Here is an 18,895-nt window from a genome sequence, read left to right as displayed (position 1 = left end):
TTGGGTTTGCAGTGCATGCCTTCTCCTTGATCTGGCCTTTGGGGTAGAGGTGATGAATATACTCATGAGTAGTTAGGTTAGCCTTCCTGAAGGTGTCTCAGGCTTCTGAAGGAAGTTCCTGAATGAGTGATTTACTCCTAATTGGGAGGACTGGGTCTTAGGAAAGCAGAGTGTAGATAGTATTGTTGTTACTAGTTTAAAGGAACTGTGGAGCAACTTTTGGCATTGTGCCATCTTTTTTTTCCAGGGTGGGGGGATATCTATATTTAAAATTTTATACTGCTTTCTAAAGTGCAAGCCAGTATATATATCTCAAGATCTGAAAGTTACCATGTTTGCTGTTTTGCCTGACAACCTAGTCAGGAAGTAGGTGCTAACAGTCTTTAGCAGCACAGGCATTTTTGGAAATGGAGGTTTGTATTTCCCACTTGGCACAGGCAGAAGATCAGAACTTGTCACCTAGAATTATGAAATCACAGATGCAAGAGGATTTATTACAGGAATTACTATATTCACGTTTTAGAGATGAGGTCAGAGAAGACTGGAGCTAGAAAGACCCTTAGTTGGCTCCTTTTCCTACGAGGTCTGTCCTCCCCCTCCGCTGCCCTGCTTTCCCCAGCAAGGAAATAGAGGCTTCTCTTGCCCAAGGTCATAAGTTGACCTGAACCAAAGCAGCCCAGGTTTTCTGATACCAAGGTTCTTTCTCTTGGACCACTTTGACCAAGCAGACCTTTGAAAGATTCATCTCGAAGGAGGTTCAACCAAAAACAAGTTTCTTTAGGTAAATCAGGTTCATAGCAAATTTTTACTCTAAATAGCTGCTTGTGTAATTTAATTAAGACAAGTGCTGCAAATATTTAACATCCTGTGGTTTTTAGTGTAAACAAACGATTTCATCTGTTTCTGTGTGAAGCAGGACCCCTGAACCAGTATAACACGATCTCTAGAAGTACCAGAAAGCAGGCATTCCAGGTAGCAAACCTTCTCTGGGAGCCGCCAACCTCCCTTTCTCCCTTTTCTGTAGCTGAGACAGAGCACACCCGTGAGACAAACCCCCATTGTAAGTGTGGGGCGGGGGGTGTGAGCGCAGAGGGGAGGAGCCGGGGCTTTTTGTCTCTGATTTTTTTCTGACGTGGTCTGTGCTAGCCTCTGGGTTCACTTGAGGATGTGTTTATTTTCTCTTTACTATACAGGATGTTTACAGCCATCCTGTGTGGTGTGCCCACAACTGCACTCGCATTTGAATTTGGTGGGCAGCCTGCCCTGGGCAAGGGGATATCCCCTGCCCGACCCCCCACAGTCTCCACCACACATACACACTCAGCCAGACACACCCACCCTTGTTTCTTTGACTGGCTGCCAGGTCTGTAGTGTGTGTGTGTGTTTGTGTGTGTCTGGGGGTAGGATAGAGTGGGTACTTATTTTGGGGATAGAAACACGGGAATTTTTTTTTTTTTTTTTTTTTTTGAATAGGCCTTTCAGCAAGTTGGCAAGGCGTCAGGACCAGCTCCCACACTGCCACAAAGAGCCCGGCTATGCTGGTCACTCCGCATTTGCCAGACATAGCACGGCGTCTTTTTTGAATGAACACACAGCCTCTCCTCCCACCCAGGCCTGGCTCTTTGTTTAGAATTGGGATGTAATCTAAATAATTGGATTTACCAGCTTACATTTTTAATATTGGAAAATTAAGTTAATACGACAGTCTTTGGCATACACGGCCCTCCGTGAGGGCCGGCTGGGCATTGCTCTAGACCTAGTCCCCTCTGCTCTCTGCCTTGTCCAGCTGAGTTGTGCACATACCCGCATCCTCCTTGGGTTTGTAAACCATCAGAAATCCTGGACAGAAATGGAATTTAATTAACCTAGAAATTGCTGTTGTGCCATATTTAGGGCTGCCCTGGAGATTGAGTGCAGATAGCAGTAAGCTGGTTAACTCTGTGCTGCGGATAACCCCAGAGGAGACTTGGAGACGATGCGTCCCCGTTCCTTCCCCCACCCCCTTCCCCGGGGCCACTGATGGCAGGCTGCCCTGGAAGCTTCTCAGTACAGGATTTGGGAGGGGGCAGAAGGAGACACCGGCAGAGTGTTACAAAACAAGACAATGTTTGGCATAGGACTTTGTCAGCTACCAGTGGGTTTTCTTTATAAGCTTTGCCTTGCAATTTATTTGTGAACTTTGAAAATAATGATAGTGACTATTTTGGTCTGCTGCTTTGTTCCCATAAAGGTCCCATACTTTTTTTCACCTAAATATGAAATCTATTTGTTGATTTATTTGGGTCAAATTTTAAGTGACCAAGCAAAACATTCTTTGGGCTGTTGACCCCCATGCCAACAATCCCACATCAGAGAAGGGTTCTTCTGTGTCTCTTGGGGCATGGAAGAGAAAAGGGAAAGAAGATGGACCCTCTGCTCCCTCCCGCAGCTCGTCAAAAAGTACGAACAGCCTGTGGTGAGTGGCGGTCCCGTGTGCGGGGCTGTGTGGCAGGACCTTCCAGCTGGGCCAGCAGACTGTGACCTGAGGCCAGGTGTGCTGTGTGCGGATGTGTGGAGTGCAGCGGCTCGCCTTGGGTGGAACGGTCCCTTGTAACGCAGGTACAAGTTGACAGGCAGGACCTGATCTTCATCGGCTTTTGTAGACGATGCTCCTGATGGGCAAGTTACTGCGTAAGTTCTTAGTAAGCAGTGGCGTTGTTTGTGATCCAAATTATGACTGCATCAGCAGATCCTTATGAAACTGGAATAACGAGACTCCATTCTGGTGGACTTCGGTGGCTTCACTGATAGCTTAGTTGGTGAAGAATCCGCCTGCAGTGCGGGAGACCTGGGTTCGATCCCTGGGTTGGGAAGATCCTCTGGAGAAGGGAAAGGTTACTCACTCCAGTTTTCTGACCTGGACAATTCCATGGACTTTATAGTCCATGGAGTCACAAAGAGTCGGACACGACTGAGCGACTTTCACTTTGGTAGCTGTATCCTGGGATGGCCAATAACTTTACTGGGGGCAGCACCACAGGCGTCTCCTGTAGCTCTTGGGTTTGTTTCACATCCGTCCGGCTATCTCCCCGCCCTTCCGGACTGCCCTGCAGTCTGACGCTCTGATCAGAAATGAGTGTAATTCCTGGACAATGAGTGATGAGTTGAGCCGAGCGGTGTTCCTAACCCCTCCCTCTCAGCACCTTCGGAAAGCTTGCCCTCAACGCACAGCATCCCATACGTGCAGAAAAGGCCATAAGGGGGCGACTGTAGGCAAGCCTGCTCTGTAGGCCCTCGAAGGGCAGAGGGCCGAGCGATTGGTCCTGAGGGACATGACACTCGAGAGTGGCTCAGTCTCTCCGAGGAGGTGACTTTTGAACAGAGACGTGGGAAACGTGACTTGGTAAAACGCAGCACACGGGAATGTTCCCCTCGCTGGATTATGGGAAGAAGCCAGCCCTGGTGAGATAAAAGGGAAGAACATTCCAGCTGGAGGAAGCAGGGGCCCCTGGGAACCTGGGAGGTTTATTTCTGCATGGAGCGATACTCTGGGGGATCAGATCAGTAAAGCGACTTTCACTTCAACACATTTTCCCTCCTCCCTTTTGGGGCATGTTTGTTTAAATGGGATTCTTAGCAGCAGGGCTGAACTTTGTCATGACTGGGTTGCCATGGGGGCTCCTGTACCCAGGAGCTTCTAGAGAAAGGACACCCCAGATGGCCTTAAGCTCGACAGGGGTTCAGATAGCAAGCTCTGTGTTTTCTGAGCTTGCTGTCTGAATTGTTTAGTCCTTTATTTCACTTACCCACATTTATGCCATGAAGATGAGGAACAGCGATGATTTGATCCAAAACCACTTCTGTACCCTCACCCTCACTGCCCGTCAACTCTGGATTTTAACACACTGTAAATAAAAGATTACCCTCAACATGTTTATCTGTATATGCATGTATCTACACGTTTCTTCTTCAGTTGCTTTGGCTTGCTGGCAGGTTTGGTTTAGTTGGTTTCGTTGACCTTCCTGGCACGGAGGAGTTTTCTGTAAGGAAAATTCCTTCCTTGATGAGTTAATAAAATATCAACACAGAAGTGAGTCTTGCTCCACTTGACATGCCTGTGGTTTGTGTGGGGGACAGACGCCCTCCATATTTTCTGCGTTCTGGCTCTTCATGCGTTATCAGTGGGCAGTAAGGACCATCCTGGCTAAACTTCAGCCTGAAAGCCTCTGGAGGTCCCATATTCTGCTGTTTTCTTCCCTGGGGCCCCAGGAACCCTGTTCTGTCTCCAGTCCCACCCTCTGGATAGCTCTGTACTCCCTTAGTTCAACCTATAATTATTTTTTTCTTTTTTGGGGGGGGCTGCACTGGTCTTCGCTGCTGTGTGCAGGCTTTCTCTAGTTGCAGCAAGTGGGGCCACCCTCTAGTTGGAGTACACAGGCTTCTCACTGTAGTTTCTCTTGTTCTGGAGCATGGGCTCTAGGCATGGAGGCTCTGGTTGGTAGTCACATGGGCCGGGTTGCCCCACGGCATGTGGAATCTTCCCAGACCAGGGATCGGACCCGTGTCCCCTGCACTGGCAGGACTCTCAACCACTGGGCCAGCAGGGACGGCCCAGCCTAAATTTTCATTTTAATGTGTTTTCACCTTAGTAATGAAATGGAAGGTGTTCTCGGTCAAAATGTCCCCTGGTGGAGGGGTGAGTGGGTGCCACCTCGTGATCATGCCCAGCCGCTGAGTACCGGCCCTGCTGGAGCCCCACTGCCCTTGGTGGGGGTCTCATCCTGCCTGCCCTCTCCTGCACCCCAGCCTCCTCCTTTGCACAACACCTCCGGAGGCAGATAATGTCATTCTTTAGCACATCTGGACCTCCACAGCCCACTTTCTGTGCTGATTTTAGTAACATCCACTCATTTCCTTGTATCAGACATTCTGGAATGAATCACCTATCCTGCAAACGTGGCCACGTGGCTAAGAGTGCTTCCTCCTTGGTTGTCTTCTGAGTCGTGTCATTCAAACTCTCCTGTCCCGTGGAGCCCACAAAGCCAAGTCACACCTTTGTTAATCCCCCGGGACTCTGCACAAAGCCAGACCACAGCCCTGCCCTTCTGGGAAGCACGGATTCTTCTGGCCTCTTTAAACAAGACCTTGGTTTGTCTTGTTCTCCAGTTCCTGCTTTCATCTGGGTCTCACAAATGCTTAATCACTTGGGAGCTTGGCTTATTCCTCTGAGGGGTAATTTATTTTACTGCCGCTTTTTAATCTCTCATGCCCTTATTTTTCATAGCCTCCCTGAGAAAGTCATCAGGCAAAAAGTGCTTTTTATTTGAACAGCGGTTGGCGCATTTATCTTTGAGGTTCTGAAATTGTAGAATGTTCTGCTGTGTCCCGCTCTGTCATCTCTGTTTGCGTGTTTGTTTTTCATTCAGGCTGGGCCAGCGTCTCATAATAATGTCTGGTATTTGTCGTTGGTGACTTTTGAAAAAGCAATAAACACTGAACGTCCTGTTCACATGCAGGCGGTATTTCTGTAAAGCCCCCTTAATCCGCCAAGTGTGAGCTGTGTCCATTTAAATGAAGATGTACACATCATAAAATGGCCAATTAAAACCCCTTTCAGCAGGAAAGCATGACGGGGGTTTTCTTTCACATGATGGGAAGGTTGGCAGAGAGGAGAAGCTTGTCGGAAGAGGAGGTGTAGTTGTCTTGGGCTCAGTCCTTCCCGGGGATGCCAGGACCTGGAGAGGGTGTGGCTTGCTGGACCACTGTCTGGTTTCCTATATCCTCTCCTTTCTCCAGAGTGACGCTGCTGAAGGCACAGGCTGTGTGCTGCCTGCTGCCAGGGAGTTGAATGTAGCAACTGAGTGAGCAGCGAGCACATTCAAGTGGTTGAACAGAGTGATGTCTGTCGAATAAATTTGAGCTTGTAGTTTATGTCTTTCATTTTTCCTCTATAGTAACTATCTTATAAAAATATCCATTTGTAAAAGACAGAAGGTCTAAAGTGAGGGAGAACCAAATGCAAATCGGATCCTCATCTCAGTTTGAGAAACACAGCTCTTCTCTGATTTTGAAGTGAACTCTAGACATAGTATCATTTTATTTATAAATACTGATATTTCCTTTTGTGTTTCTAAAAGACAGGGTTTCCCCATTTCTGCATAACTACAACAGTATACTGGGAACAACCCCACCCCCCCAACAGGCCCTTTATTCTGTCACATGTCCAATAAATGTATTCCCCACCCCCAACCTCCACTCCCAAAGAAACAGCTCTTAAGTCTCTGAATCAGTCACCCCTTGCCCCTATCTGATCCTTCTGGAAGGGCAGTCCCTTGGCTTGGTGACTTTCCCAGAACTCACTCCTGTTCACTCACCTTCTGGAGAGTCTGCTGCCCCCAAAATTTTCTTCTTTGTTCCCCATCACACAGGAGGACCAGGGGCATTGTTTTATTCCCTCAACAGTTTATAATGTTTGGAATTTCTGTTAAAGGCATTTAGCTTTTCATGAATACTGTGTTCTAATACTGTGTTCTGTAGCTGTTTCCCTCTGGTTATTCCTAGATTCTGAAGTGCTTTTGGTTAGCTGTGATGTTAGTAGATTTTAAAGGCAGAGGCTTGTTGCCCAGTTAGTAAGCAGCGGTCCTATCTTCCTTTTGATCAAATGTCACTTCGTGTTGGGAAGATGACCTATTCAGGGGTGTTTTTAGTGTGTTGTAAGAGAGGCAAGGGTTGATTCTGGGCGGGACAGGGGAGGTTAAGTTTAAAGGACATAATTTTTACATAGCAGAAAATGTGTGTGTATGTGGCTTTGTTGAATACTAGAGTGCTAACTTAAAATATTAGGGCATTTTGCACATCAACAGTTGAAGATACTCTGCTTACTATTTTATATAAGTCCAGCAATTGTAAGTTGTGTGTGCTTTACAATTATAAACACATGTTGTAGTCAGAGCAGCCTTGAGTTGGGGTGGCTTTATCAGTCCCGCACAGTGGGTGATTCCAGTTTGGGATTTGAGCAGATTTCCTTAAAGCCCAGTGCCATGGGCTGCTTTGGGTTCTTGTTGTTTTCCCCTGCTCTCAAAGACTATTTCTTGAGCATCTTTATGAGTAGGGCCAGAGGGGTGGTTTAAAGCAGGACACATACAGGTTCACACCGTCGAAGGTGCTTACTTTCCATTAAGCGTTGAGATCTTGAAAATTCAAGGAAAAGCTAATAGGCAATTTATGATAAAGGTCAAACCAGTTATACAGAGGGTAAAAGTACTCAGGTAGAGAAAGGAAAATTAACTTTAGGGAAGAAGTAAAGAAACCTTTGCAAGGTTCACTAGGATTCAAATTAATAGATTGTCTGGCATGTAAGGGGCTAACAGTGGCGCTAATTATCAGAGAACCCACCTGTCACTGCAAGAGAATAAGAGGTGTGGGTTCAGTCCCCTGGAGGAGGGCATGGCAACGCACTCCAGTATTCTTGCCTGGAGAATCCCATGGACTGAGGAGCCTAGTGGGCTACAGTCCATAGGATCACAAAGAATCAGACATGACTGAAGCGACTTAGCAACACACATGCATGCTGACTCATAAACTTGTGTAAACGAACAAGGTCGAAGCTATGATTTGTAGACACCAAGTTGATGAATTAGGGAGTTGATGTCTATGTAGGATGGTAATAGGGAAGAGGCCTGAAGGTAGGTCAAAGCCAGTGTTTTGAATCCTTCAGGATTTTAGGGTTTCTGTGCAGGCAGAAGGCAACCCATGATTTGGCCATGAATGATGGGTTTTGAATAGAATAGGAAAGTAGATCCGCCTGCATGTAATTAAAGCATATATAGGGAATTTATGTGGCTGGATTGGAGTCACAAGAGCCTAGAGGTTGGGGTGTAAGACCAGGTCAGTGACAGACCAAGGTGGGCGGAGTGTCCTTATGCAGTATGAAGGGCGTCGTGCATGCGTTTGTGACGGTATCCTGTGAGCTCACACTGCTAAGTACATGTGGCAGGTGGTATACAGAAAGCACCAAAGCCGTTAATCCCATATCATCTAATACGGCTGCTGGTTTTGAAATACCCAGGCACACACGTGGTTTGCACAGGCATGTGCTTGTGTACACACATACACACAGGATCATGGTGTATATTGTCAGTTTAGAAAACACAGCCTTTTAAGCAAATTTATTGCCCTTTAAAGCAGGCTTGTGGTTTATGAGAGTGTGAGAGATATACAGAACCTTAATTAGAAACAAAGAATTTGCTTGAAACAAAGGGTCTTTCTTCCCTTTTGTGTCATGATTTTATTGCTGCACGTAGATCTGTATCTTCTGATCTCTGGTTAATTTCTTTTTAATTTTCTCTTGCTCTTCCAGGCCCAGGCTGCAAGCACAAAGGAAGTTTGCTCAATCCCAGCCGAATAGTCCCAGCACAACTCCAGTCAAGATAGTGGAGCCTTTGCTACCCCCTCCAGCTACTCAGATTTCTGACCTCTCTAAAAGGAAGCCTAAGACAGAAGATTTTCTTACCTTTCTCTGCCTTCGAGGTAAGACTCTGTTGCCAGTTTGAGGGGGGCAGCCTGGTTGAAAAGAAGAAGGGACAAGGCCACCGCAAGGCCACCCCTGGGTGTTGGCATTGACTTTGGTCTCTGTGCTGCACACCTGCGATTCCCCAGCCTGGTTGATGTGTGAAATGAGGGGTCCCGCCAAGAAGGTGCTCGAGTCTTCTTCTCTTTTCCTCTGGTTCTTTGCTGTTGTTGTTGTCGTTATTGTATTTATTCATTTGGCTCCACTGGGCCTTACTTGTAGCATATGGGATCTCCTTTCCTGATCAGGGGTTGAAGCCAGGCCCCCCGCATTGGGAGTGTGGGGTCTTAGCCACTGGACCACCAGGGAAGTCCCCCTCTTACTCTTGAATCGCCTTTTTTTGGCTTCTTAGCATGCACTGTCATACTGTATGGGTTCACATTTTTATAATTGATTCTCCCTGACATCCATTGAGTACCTCTGTCACCCCACCATCACACACATGCTTTTGCTAACTCAGCTTTCTGGTTTGTAGTTTTTATTATTATTATTGGTGGGCTGGTTGTGGATGGGTGTGAAGTCCCTTTTCCTTTTGTGTCATGAGGTCTGGGAATAAGCCATGCTATGGTGGGAGGGCTTACTACCCCCCCCCCCCCCCGCCCCGCCCCACACACACACTACTTGGGGAGAAACAGCAGTAAAACCTTCTAGGTGTAGGTAAGAGTGGAAATACATACAAATGGGACCGATGGACAAGAGAGCACGGTGAGGATGCTGTTTTGTAATGAAGGATGAGTTTGGGTTTACACGGCCTCATTTGGGAACGTGTTTACTCCAGGAACGAAGAGAGGAGAACACAGGATGGGAAAGGAGGTATCTCCATTTCGGGCAAGAGTATCATAGGAGGGAATTCTCTCTTAATCCTGCTGGGGGTGGTCTGTCAGCCTGTCCTTTGATGGTGCTCAGGTTGGTCACTGATTGAGGGGGAGTCTCTCAGGCTTTTCCACTGTAAGTGGACCCTTGGCAGCCTTTGCAACTTACATGTATTTCATTGGGAGACTCTTTGAAACTCTCTATTTCATTTCTTATCAGACTTGATATGCTCATTTTTTGGTGTCTGTGTGGACTCGTTTCCTGTTTTGTTGAGAAGGTTGTAATCTGTTACTCTCCTTTATTTTGACGTTTGGTTGTCCCAGATCCCATCAGTGAAGCCCCTGCAAGCTGGCATCTCAGAGGGCCCCAGGCTCATCTCACATATCCCCTCCCTCAGGCCTGCATGGGCCATTTCTCCAAGGAGCCCTGTTTACTTTAAGGGACATCTTCTCTTCTGAAGTTGGGATCTGGGCCTGAGGTGTGCTCACAGCTGTGGGAGGGAAATGCATTGTTTGTGTTTGTGTATGTGGGCTTCCCTGGTGGCTCAGCTGGTGAGGAATCCACCTGCAATGTGGGAGACCCCGGTTCAATTCCTGGGTTGGGAAGATCTGCTGGAGATGGGATAGGCTACCCCCTCCAGTATTCTTGGGCTTCCCTTGTGGCTCAGCTGGTAAAGAATCCACCTGCAGTGTGGGAGACCTGGGTTGGGAAGATCCCCTGGAGGAGGGCCTGGCAACCCACTCCAGTATTCTGGCCTGGAGAATCCCCATGGACAGAGGAGCCTGACGGGCTGCAGTCCATGGGGTTGCAAAAAGTTGGACACGACTGAGTGACTAAGTACTCACGCATGTGTGCAAGGGCGTGTGTGTGCACATGTACACACATGCTCATTAAGTATATATATTTGTGTCTCTAGACCTGTTAAAATCCGTGAGTGAGCACCATACCTCTGGTTTTAGTTTAGAACCAAAGGGTTCACTCTGGTTTTCTTTTTTCCGTATTAAACTTGGAGAAAGCTGGCTCCTGTTATATCTACAGATTACTTACCCATTTTTTTCCAGAGTGCCCCATGCCCATCTCTGCCGCCACCCTTCCCATGGAGCCCTCCTGATTGCACTTTGCTCCGACCCCATGAGTGTGCTGCCCCATGTGTGAACACGTCTTCACCCTGTTGGGGCTCTCTCAACCCAGACTGGCTTCTCTGGTTGTTCTTCACCCCCACCCCACCCCACCCTCTCACACCCAGTTAGCTTTGGGACTGAATTGTTGGCCAAGGGAAGATAAAGGGCTGAGGTTTTTGTTTGACATTACAGGCCATTGATGGTCCTGGAGACTCTGAGGACATACAGGAGGAGGGTAATCGTGTTCCGGTGTGGACCACTCGGCCCTCACGAAGGGGAGGTGGGGTGGCGGGGCCTCCTGCCAGCATCTCCCTTGGGTTTGACGTGGCTGCTTGTGGACGGAGCCTGGTGATCCTGAGTGTTGAAAGTGGAGATGGAAAGGATAGTGTGAAAACCCAGCAGGAAAGAGGTGCAGGATTGGCTGTGAAGGGGGAAAGGAAGAGGAGAGGCGAGGGTGACGGGCAGGTGGTCAGGCTGCTGTGGGGTGGCGTCATTGGTGATGGAGGAAAACATCACATCTAGAGTCTTTGACATTGACATTGACAAACTCTAGACATAGGAGTATCATGTCTTTGCATATATAAAGTTTACTTCTTTGACTTGTCAGATGGAACAGATGTTTCAGGAAGTGAAACCTAAGACGTTTTTTAAAATAATTTTGGAAAAATGCTCTGAGGCTGGAAAATTATTCCTACATTGATGAGCCAGACAATAAAACAGGTTTTGTTGTTCGTTTTTAGTTGAAACACAATAAGGTTCTGACGCAGTGTTGTACTCTCTTACTCTTCGTCCTGAACTTTTTAGATTTAAGGTATTTTATTTTAAAAACACACTTGTGATGTCAAGTGTGTTTTATCTGATATGGCTTTCCTTAAAACCTCAAACGGTAGGTGATACACTGAGATACATGTTCCTGGAAATGTGATGCGTGCGGTGGTATTAGACAGCGTATTTTAATACAGAATTGTTTGAACCAATTAAAACTTGTATTTTGAAGTATACAAGGGTTAAATAGACGGTGTCTGTTGTAGTGGCACTTTAAAAATTTTATTTCAGTTTTAAATGCAAAATCAAGTGTTAGGAAGATCAGTGGAAAAGAGGGAGAAAAAGGCCAAAAATCAAAAAATCAAAATACCCTTCTCTCCAGTCTCCTGGAGACAAGCACTGTTTACCACCTCCTCAGTGAAAATACTGCTGAGCCTTCTATGTGTTTATAAGTCCCACACCCCAAATGGAATTGCATTTTATTTTGGCAGTCTGGTTTCCTGTTTCAGTATCACATAAATACCCATTCCATCGTGTGGGTGTCCCATCATTTATCTGATTCTCGATTTACATGTAGATGTATTTCTCACTTTTAGATATCGACTGCTGGTGACACTTATCCTCATCAGGAATCTTTACAGACAAAGTTGATGGTTGAGAATTTGATTACCATTTCTTTATACCTGCAGTCTAATTCTGCTACTGCTTCTCTGGCTGAAGTTCCAAGCCAGACAGAGCTTGTCTGGGCCCCAGACTTCATGTTCAGCCTCAAGAACCAAACCGCTCCATCACCCGTGGGTGGAAGCAAGCACAGATCCAGTAAAGGAGGCAGCCCTGATAAGCTCAGTAATGATAGGAGAGAAAGCCCAGCTGCAAAAATCATGCCGGAACCAGAGACCTGGAAACGATGTTTGTTGCCAAGGATTGCACATCATCCTTTTCTCTGGTCTTCAATTATTATCCAGAACAGCCTCAGTGCTGATTTGAAACATGGAAGAGAATGGATCTTGGGATGGAGAGAAAGCTGGTTCATGGAGTTCTTTAAGTCTCGGTGTTTATTACCCATCAGTGACCCCCAGCAAACCCAAGACCCCCCTTCTCCCCACAACTTCATTGTAAACTGGGGTGAGGAAAAAACTGTGCCATTAATAATTCTGAGAAGTGTGTGTACATGTCAACACAGCAGCAAGTTGTTCAGAGATAAGCTTTAGAGATTAAAAAAAAAATCTGTCTAAAGGCAGGTAGGGACCTTTCGAAAAGCTGAGTTTGGTAGGACTCTCTTTTTTACTGCTTAACGTGGTGACCTGAAACTTCCAAAGGATAAGCAAGCTTGATGGTGCAAGCAGCCGATGTGCTTGCTTGCTGTGTCTTTATCTTTAAATGGCTGCTTTGGAGAGGGTCTGCATGGGTCCTGCCAGAGGCATAATTAGCCTCTTTCTTGGGGTGTAGATCTGCAGAGAAGGGGGGATGTGCCGTCGCTGCGTTTTTTGTCACCCGTTGTTCTTAATGAGCCCCGTCATCTTCTCTTTCTTCTGACTATGACTGTTTGCAGATTTGGAAGACAAGCAGTGGAGCAGTGGCAGGCTAGATGAGTCTCTTATTTATATTTTCCTCTTTGGGGGACAGTGCAAATAAAGGGGATTCCCAAGGAGGATCCCTGAAAATACACACCTACATGCTCGCTTCTTCTGACCCTGGGTGTCACAGGCCAGCCTCACAGGGAGGAGTTAGTAGGGAAGACCCCCACCCCACCCCCCACTGTCAGCCCTGGTGAAGCAATCCTTTCTGTTTGGGGACTACTTGCCTTTTGTTTCCCAGGTCCTAGAGAATCTTCAGCGGTCACTTGTCATTCAATTGCTAATTAACTTGGCCTCTATTGAACTGTTTTCAGTGCCAGAAACTAGAAAACAGAGATCACAACAGGAGAGTGGCCTGACAGGTGCAGTGCACTGGCCCCGCATGCAGGTGCCAGAGTGGCGTGCTGGGGGAGGGCACAGGTGGAGCCGGAGGGAAGGGCGCCCTGCACAGGCCCTGGTGGGGAGCTGGCTTTACAGACAGAAAAAGGTCTGCAGAAGCCCCTTCCAAGGCTGGGCGGTGACTTCGTGGCTTGGAGAGCTGACCCCTCGTTAAAGCAGGGAGTCTGATGTGTTAGGTGCTGTGGGCCCAGGCTGGATAGTCACCATGGTTCTTTGGCTGAGGGGAAGACCTCACGGGTTTAGACCTTTGTTGAATAAGTTGATCATGGCAGCATTAAAAAAATGGATCCAGGCTACCAAAGCCTAAGCAGTGGGCTATTGTAGGAAGACAGGCAGGAGGCCGATGGATGCTAGTGGATCCTGGGCAGGTGACTTAAAGCTTTCAGCCTCGGTGTCCTCTTTTGTAAAATGGATGTGCAGTCAGCATGTGGTTGCTGTGGAGTTAGACTAAATTACGGGTGCGAAGCGGACCAGATGGGGCCTGTGGTACCATCCAGCCCCTTAGTATTTCCTGGTGAATTTAGGAGATGAACAGGGGAGGGGAACAGGTTCCTCCAAGTGACACGGATGAGGGACAGTTTAAAAGACCAGCCAAGGAGAATGCAGTACCAGAAGAGACAGGCCACCCATGGAACTTTCTCTAAAGACAGTCACCAGCTTTATCGGCAAGGCATGTGTATTTCGATAGAATACTGACTTTGGGTATTGAGGTCGATAAATTGTAAGTAGGGCAAATGAAAAAGCTTGGGGTGATTTAAAGGTCACAAAACGAAAGGGGATTAACCTGCTAGAAAGCAATTAAATAACCCTCCGATTGCGAGGAGCACCATGGCTCTGATAATGAACTTCCTTGAGCGAAATGGGAGTGCTTTACGGTACTGAAGTCTTTGGGGAGGAGGGCCCTCTGTCACAGTGGTACACAGCTCTTTTCTGGACGAATCCTTTTTGGGAGGTGTTGCATCTTAATTTTTTGGGAGGGGTAACAAAGTGATGTTCTCGCTACCCTGAGGATTCCAGTGGCCGTCCTCACGTTTCTTCACACTAAACCAGCCTTATGTTCCTCATATGCTTGGTTTTCCAACAGAGTCTGTACACTTGGCTGAGTTGTGCTGAGCAAGCAGTTTATTTGCCAGAAGAGTTTATCAGGCTCATTATGAAGAAATATGAAACCATCGGCTCCTGAAGCGCCCAGGAGGGGAGGGATGGGGCCCCTCTAATTGCTCTGTGACCTCGATCGGTCGTTCAGACTCCAAGACGTTTTGCTCAGAGGGTTGGCCGTGCTCCAGGCCAGCTGGCCCCTGACCAGGCTCTGCCCTCCCTGGAGATGAAGCCAGTCCTTGCTCCCGCCTGTGGCTGCCGGCACCGAGTCAGTGTGCTTCTCAGATTGTCTCCGGCCTCTTCCCTACTTTCTGCTGATTGCCTCAGTATTTCTCATCCTTTCTGAAATCCCATTTAGAGAAAGAAGGTCGATGGGGGCAGAAATCTGGAAGTAAGGTTAGTCCTGTTTTGTTTGTGGCGCACCTGGCCGACAGCTGACAGCGCTGAAGTGGCCAGTGTCCACGTCCTAGAGGCACGGTGCCCCTTGCCCTGTATTTACGTCTCTATTAAGGTCCGTGGGCGCTTTCCCTGTGGAGAGAGCACACTTGGGATGGGCTCTGTGTGGCCGCAGTGAAGTGAATTTCTGACTTGTTTCCTGTTGCATACGTGATGGGTGGAAGTGACATAGGTTGAGCCCACTGCGCTCTCCATGTGGTGTGACCTGTGCGTTGTGTTCATTTGCGGCAGGGAGATCCGGATGTGTGCTTGTTCATGTGTGTTTCAAGCCATGGGTGTAGATGACAACGGGGGAAGATAGGAAGCCGCTTGTTCAGCTGCTAATTAAAGGCGCTTTCTCCCGTCTCTGTGCTCGGCTGGGTCAGGTCTCCCTGTGAACTGTCAGGTGGGAAGGTGGTTTTCGTTGCTGAGACCCTCGTGTCAGGGCTCTTGCAAAGAGAACATGTGCCCCGCTCTGGTGGTGGTGGTGGCGGCTCAGTCGTGTCCGACCCTTGCGACTCCGTGGACTGAGTACCCCACCAGGCTCCTCTATCCATGGGATTTCCCAAGCTCTGCTCTGCTGGAGGCATTGCCTAATCGTGGGGTCAGGCAGCCACACCTGGGAACTCGTAACTGCAGAGGAGGCTTCTGAGAGGACAGTCACATTGCCACTTCCTCGCTGTTCTTCCTGAAAAAAGGCTCCCAAGGGCTGAAGCTTTCCAGCCCTCACAGGCGTTGCTCTGCCACTTGTTCCCAAATTCCAGACTAACTACTGAGTTCGTTTTGTGTCTCCGTCCTCTTTCTGGGCCCCACCCCATCCTCTCCCAGTGGCCAGTCTGCAGACTCTCCCATTTAGGAAAGCAGGTAGGAAGTAAATCACCTTTGCCCTCATCTGTGGAAGGGGCAGCCTGCTTTCATAGTTGTGAGTTGTTTTGTTCCTGAGCTGTGTGTCACCCTAAAAATGGCACTGCCACGTGGGTGTCGAGAGTGCTTTGTCCTGTGTTACCTCACAGCCTTCGGGGTCATCACAGTTGTTACATCTGAAGATACTAAGCCCATTGTACAGGCAAGTAAACTTGAGTCTCCCGACAAGAGGGTACATGACTGCCAAGCTGGCACGTCATCCTGGACTTTCAGACTCCATGTAGTCCAATGACTGGCGCCCTTGGTTTTGATATGTGTGTAATAAAAGGAAGACCAGTTTCAGTAGAGGCCCCATTACCCAGCCTTCTTGTACCATAAGGAGCTAGGGCCTCCCTTTGCGTTTGGACTTCGGCTGGAGGGCTCTTCCCCGAGTCCTGCTGCTTGGTGGCGCCAGAAATGAAGTAGGGTGAATGTTTGATCGTAATATTAATTACCTTTAACCTTTAATATTAATATGAAGTAGGGTGAAACTTTGATCGTAATGTTAATTACCTTTTCTTTTTAGGGCACATGATATTAAATTTATACTGATATAATAGAGAAAAGTCATTTAAATCATGAAAGTAAATCACTCTAAAGAAAATAGCAGATGGATTTAGTACCCGATCTTAAGAGTTACATGGGAACGGGCAGGGCTTGGGAAGCCCTGGTGGAAATTCTTATTCCCTGGTAAATTGTAAAGGCTGACGTGGAAGAGGCAGACCATCAGGCTGTGCGTCACAGTTGTCCTGGTCTCCCGGGGCACTTGGATGAGGTGTGTGGGTGTACAGGGCGGGTGTGGGTCACAGGTGCTTGGCTCAGTGCTGGGTACGTAGATGGTGGGATTAACGGGCCAAGGTCGCACCCACTTTCTCTGGTAACTGTTCGGTTTCAAAGGATGGAGCTCTCCTCTCCTGGAACTCAGAAAATCAGTGAATAACTATCTCCCTGCCCCCGGCCCAGACCCGACCTGTTCCCTTTGAAGTTTGGTTTTTTAATATGATAATGGGCTTCCTAGGTGGCATTAGTGATAGAGAACATCCCTGGGTCGGGAAGATCCCCTGGAATAGGAAATGGCAAACGGCTTCTGTGTTCTTGCCTGGAGAATTCCATGGAAACGGGAGCCTGGTGGGCTGCGGTCCATGGGGTTGCAAAAAGCTGGACCCGACTGAGCGTCTGAGCACGTGGTAATAGGGCCCGATTGCTTCCATTCTCTGTGTGTTTCCTGAAGATCCATCACAAACATGCCAAATCCGGGGCACAGCCTGGAGTGTGTGAGCTCAAGCTACAGAATTTGACTCCCCAGCTAAATGACAGCGGGCGGGGAATCCCTTTAGGGTCTTTTCCAAAATCTAGCAGAACGAGCTATGTTTAGCTTGTTAAGATAAAGAACTGGTCGGGGGAGGGAAGATAATGAGAAAGAGGGCTTGTGTGTACATGATTCACAGAGAAGAATCCAATTTTACAGAAACCGCAGCCCAAATTAGAGAAAGCAAGCTTTTGGATTAAAATGATTTCTGTTGTGGTTGTAACATACCACAGTTTGATTTTTGTCCAGATGAAAACATTTGGTTTTCACTTCAGTAAATATTGTGGAGACATTGCCAACTAATTCTGAAAAGTAATGAAATACGGCTTTGGCAAAGCACAGATGCGTTCTGCACTCCCGATTCCACCGACTGATCCAAGTTCAGATTTTTTTTTTTACGTTTGCTAATGCGCTTGAATAATCAGGAGAGAAAAATCTGCCTGTGATTTTAATAGAAAACTGTAAGTACACGTGTATACCCCCTGCCCCCCGTTCCCTATGCCATCCATGCTGCTGGTGCGACCCCATAGATGGCAGCCCACCAGGCTCCCCTGTCCCTGGGATTCTCCAGGCAAGAACACTGGAGTGCGTTACCATTTCCTTCTCCAGTGCATGAAAGTGAAAAGTGAAAGTGAAGTCGTTCAGTCGTGTCCGACTCTTAGTGACCCCATGGACTGCAGCCCACCAGGCTCCTCCATCTATGGGATTTTCCAGGCAAGAGTACTGGAGTGGGGTGCCATTGCCTTCTCTGATGCCATCCATAACCCTCATAACACATTAAAAGCACTCACCTTTCATTGATGACTGCTTTAAAACTACAGAGTTTGTAGAGGAGATGTGCTTAGTCGCTCAGTCATGTCCGACTCTTTGCGAGTCCTGTGGACTGTAGCCCTCCAGGCTCTTCTGTCCATGGGATTCTCCAGGCAAGAACATTGGAGTGGGTTGCCAAGCCCTCCTCCAGGGGGTCTTCCTAACCCAGGGATCTAATGCAGGTCTCCTGCGCTGCAGGTGGATTCTTTACCTTCTTCTGAGCCACCAGGGAAGCCCATGGAGGAGATAGATGGAGTTATTCTGTGTGATGAGGTAACCTCTCTGACTTGTTGATTAACCTCACAAGAGGGGCTGGTACCTGCGGAGGGGAGGGAGCCCACCCCAGGACCCAGGTAGGGGCCGCTCAGCCCTTTCTCAGACCCCTTGTTTTTACCGTAGTGGTCTGCCATGGGAGGAGATGATTTCTCTTCTGGAGGAAGCTTTTCCTTGTTGTATTTCCCATCTCTCCCATCCTATTTTCATCTCTGTAGATCCATGCCCCATTTTCCTGAATGCTAGGCCCACAATGAGGTTTTCAAAAGTTTACTTCACCTGATGTTTGGAGGCAAAAAGTTTCCCTAATAAATTTTCTAGAGAGGAAGTTTGCTTCTTAAGTGTGAGAATCCATGAGTTGCAGACCATTTTTAATCAAAAATTCTAAAAACACGCAGTCTTCTGTTTTCAGATGCTAAATGTTAACTTTCCATGCACACAGCTTCAACTGGATTAGCAAATGGACCCATTCACCCATTTTATAAGGAGGAAGGGGGTGATTTTACCAGTGATAAATAATCCAGACTATTGGCTGTTTGCAAGGCTTCAAAATACCCTTTCCTTCATCTGTATACAGATTCCTCCTCCTCTAAGCTTTTTTGTAAATTAGCTAATCGAGCTTGTATCTTGGCTAAGAAGAGAGAAATGCTCTCTGTGAATGTCCGATAGTTTGGTTTCTCAGATGCTTTTGGCTCTCTTATGTATTTGAGGTTCTTCTGCAGTTATTTTCTAGGTATTTAGCCGTCTGTGTTTCCCTATCACCTTGGTTATGCCATGTGAGATGATCTTCCTGGTTTTGTGTCAATGAGAGAGAAAGAAAAGCTGTTTTTGCTGCTTTTTCCTG

The 18,895-nt window shown here is 47.6% G+C and overlaps 1 protein-coding gene across 13 annotated transcripts in view; it reads left to right on the top strand.

Moving 5' to 3' along the window:
* The window catches only part of JARID2 (jumonji and AT-rich interaction domain containing 2), a 230,442-nt gene that overhangs the window by 165,338 nt on the left and 46,209 nt on the right, over window positions 1-18,895 (top strand). For all 13 annotated transcript variants that reach the window (XM_086370206.1, XM_086370213.1, XM_086370205.1 and 10 more), the window contains one exon: window positions 8,339-8,508. In XM_086370206.1, coding sequence (XP_086226332.1) covers window positions 8,339-8,508 — 170 coding nt within the window. The remainder of the gene's footprint in view (window positions 1-8,338; window positions 8,509-18,895) is intronic.

This window comes from Bos grunniens, chromosome 23 (assembly GCF_055505025.1).
Source record: "Bos grunniens cultivar Pamir isolate PY7600 chromosome 23, Bosgru_T2T1.0, whole genome shotgun sequence".
NCBI lineage: Eukaryota > Metazoa > Chordata > Mammalia > Artiodactyla > Bovidae > Bos > Bos grunniens.
The sequence above is the reverse complement of the archived record's forward strand: the minus strand, read 5'-3'. Positions and strand labels throughout refer to the sequence as shown.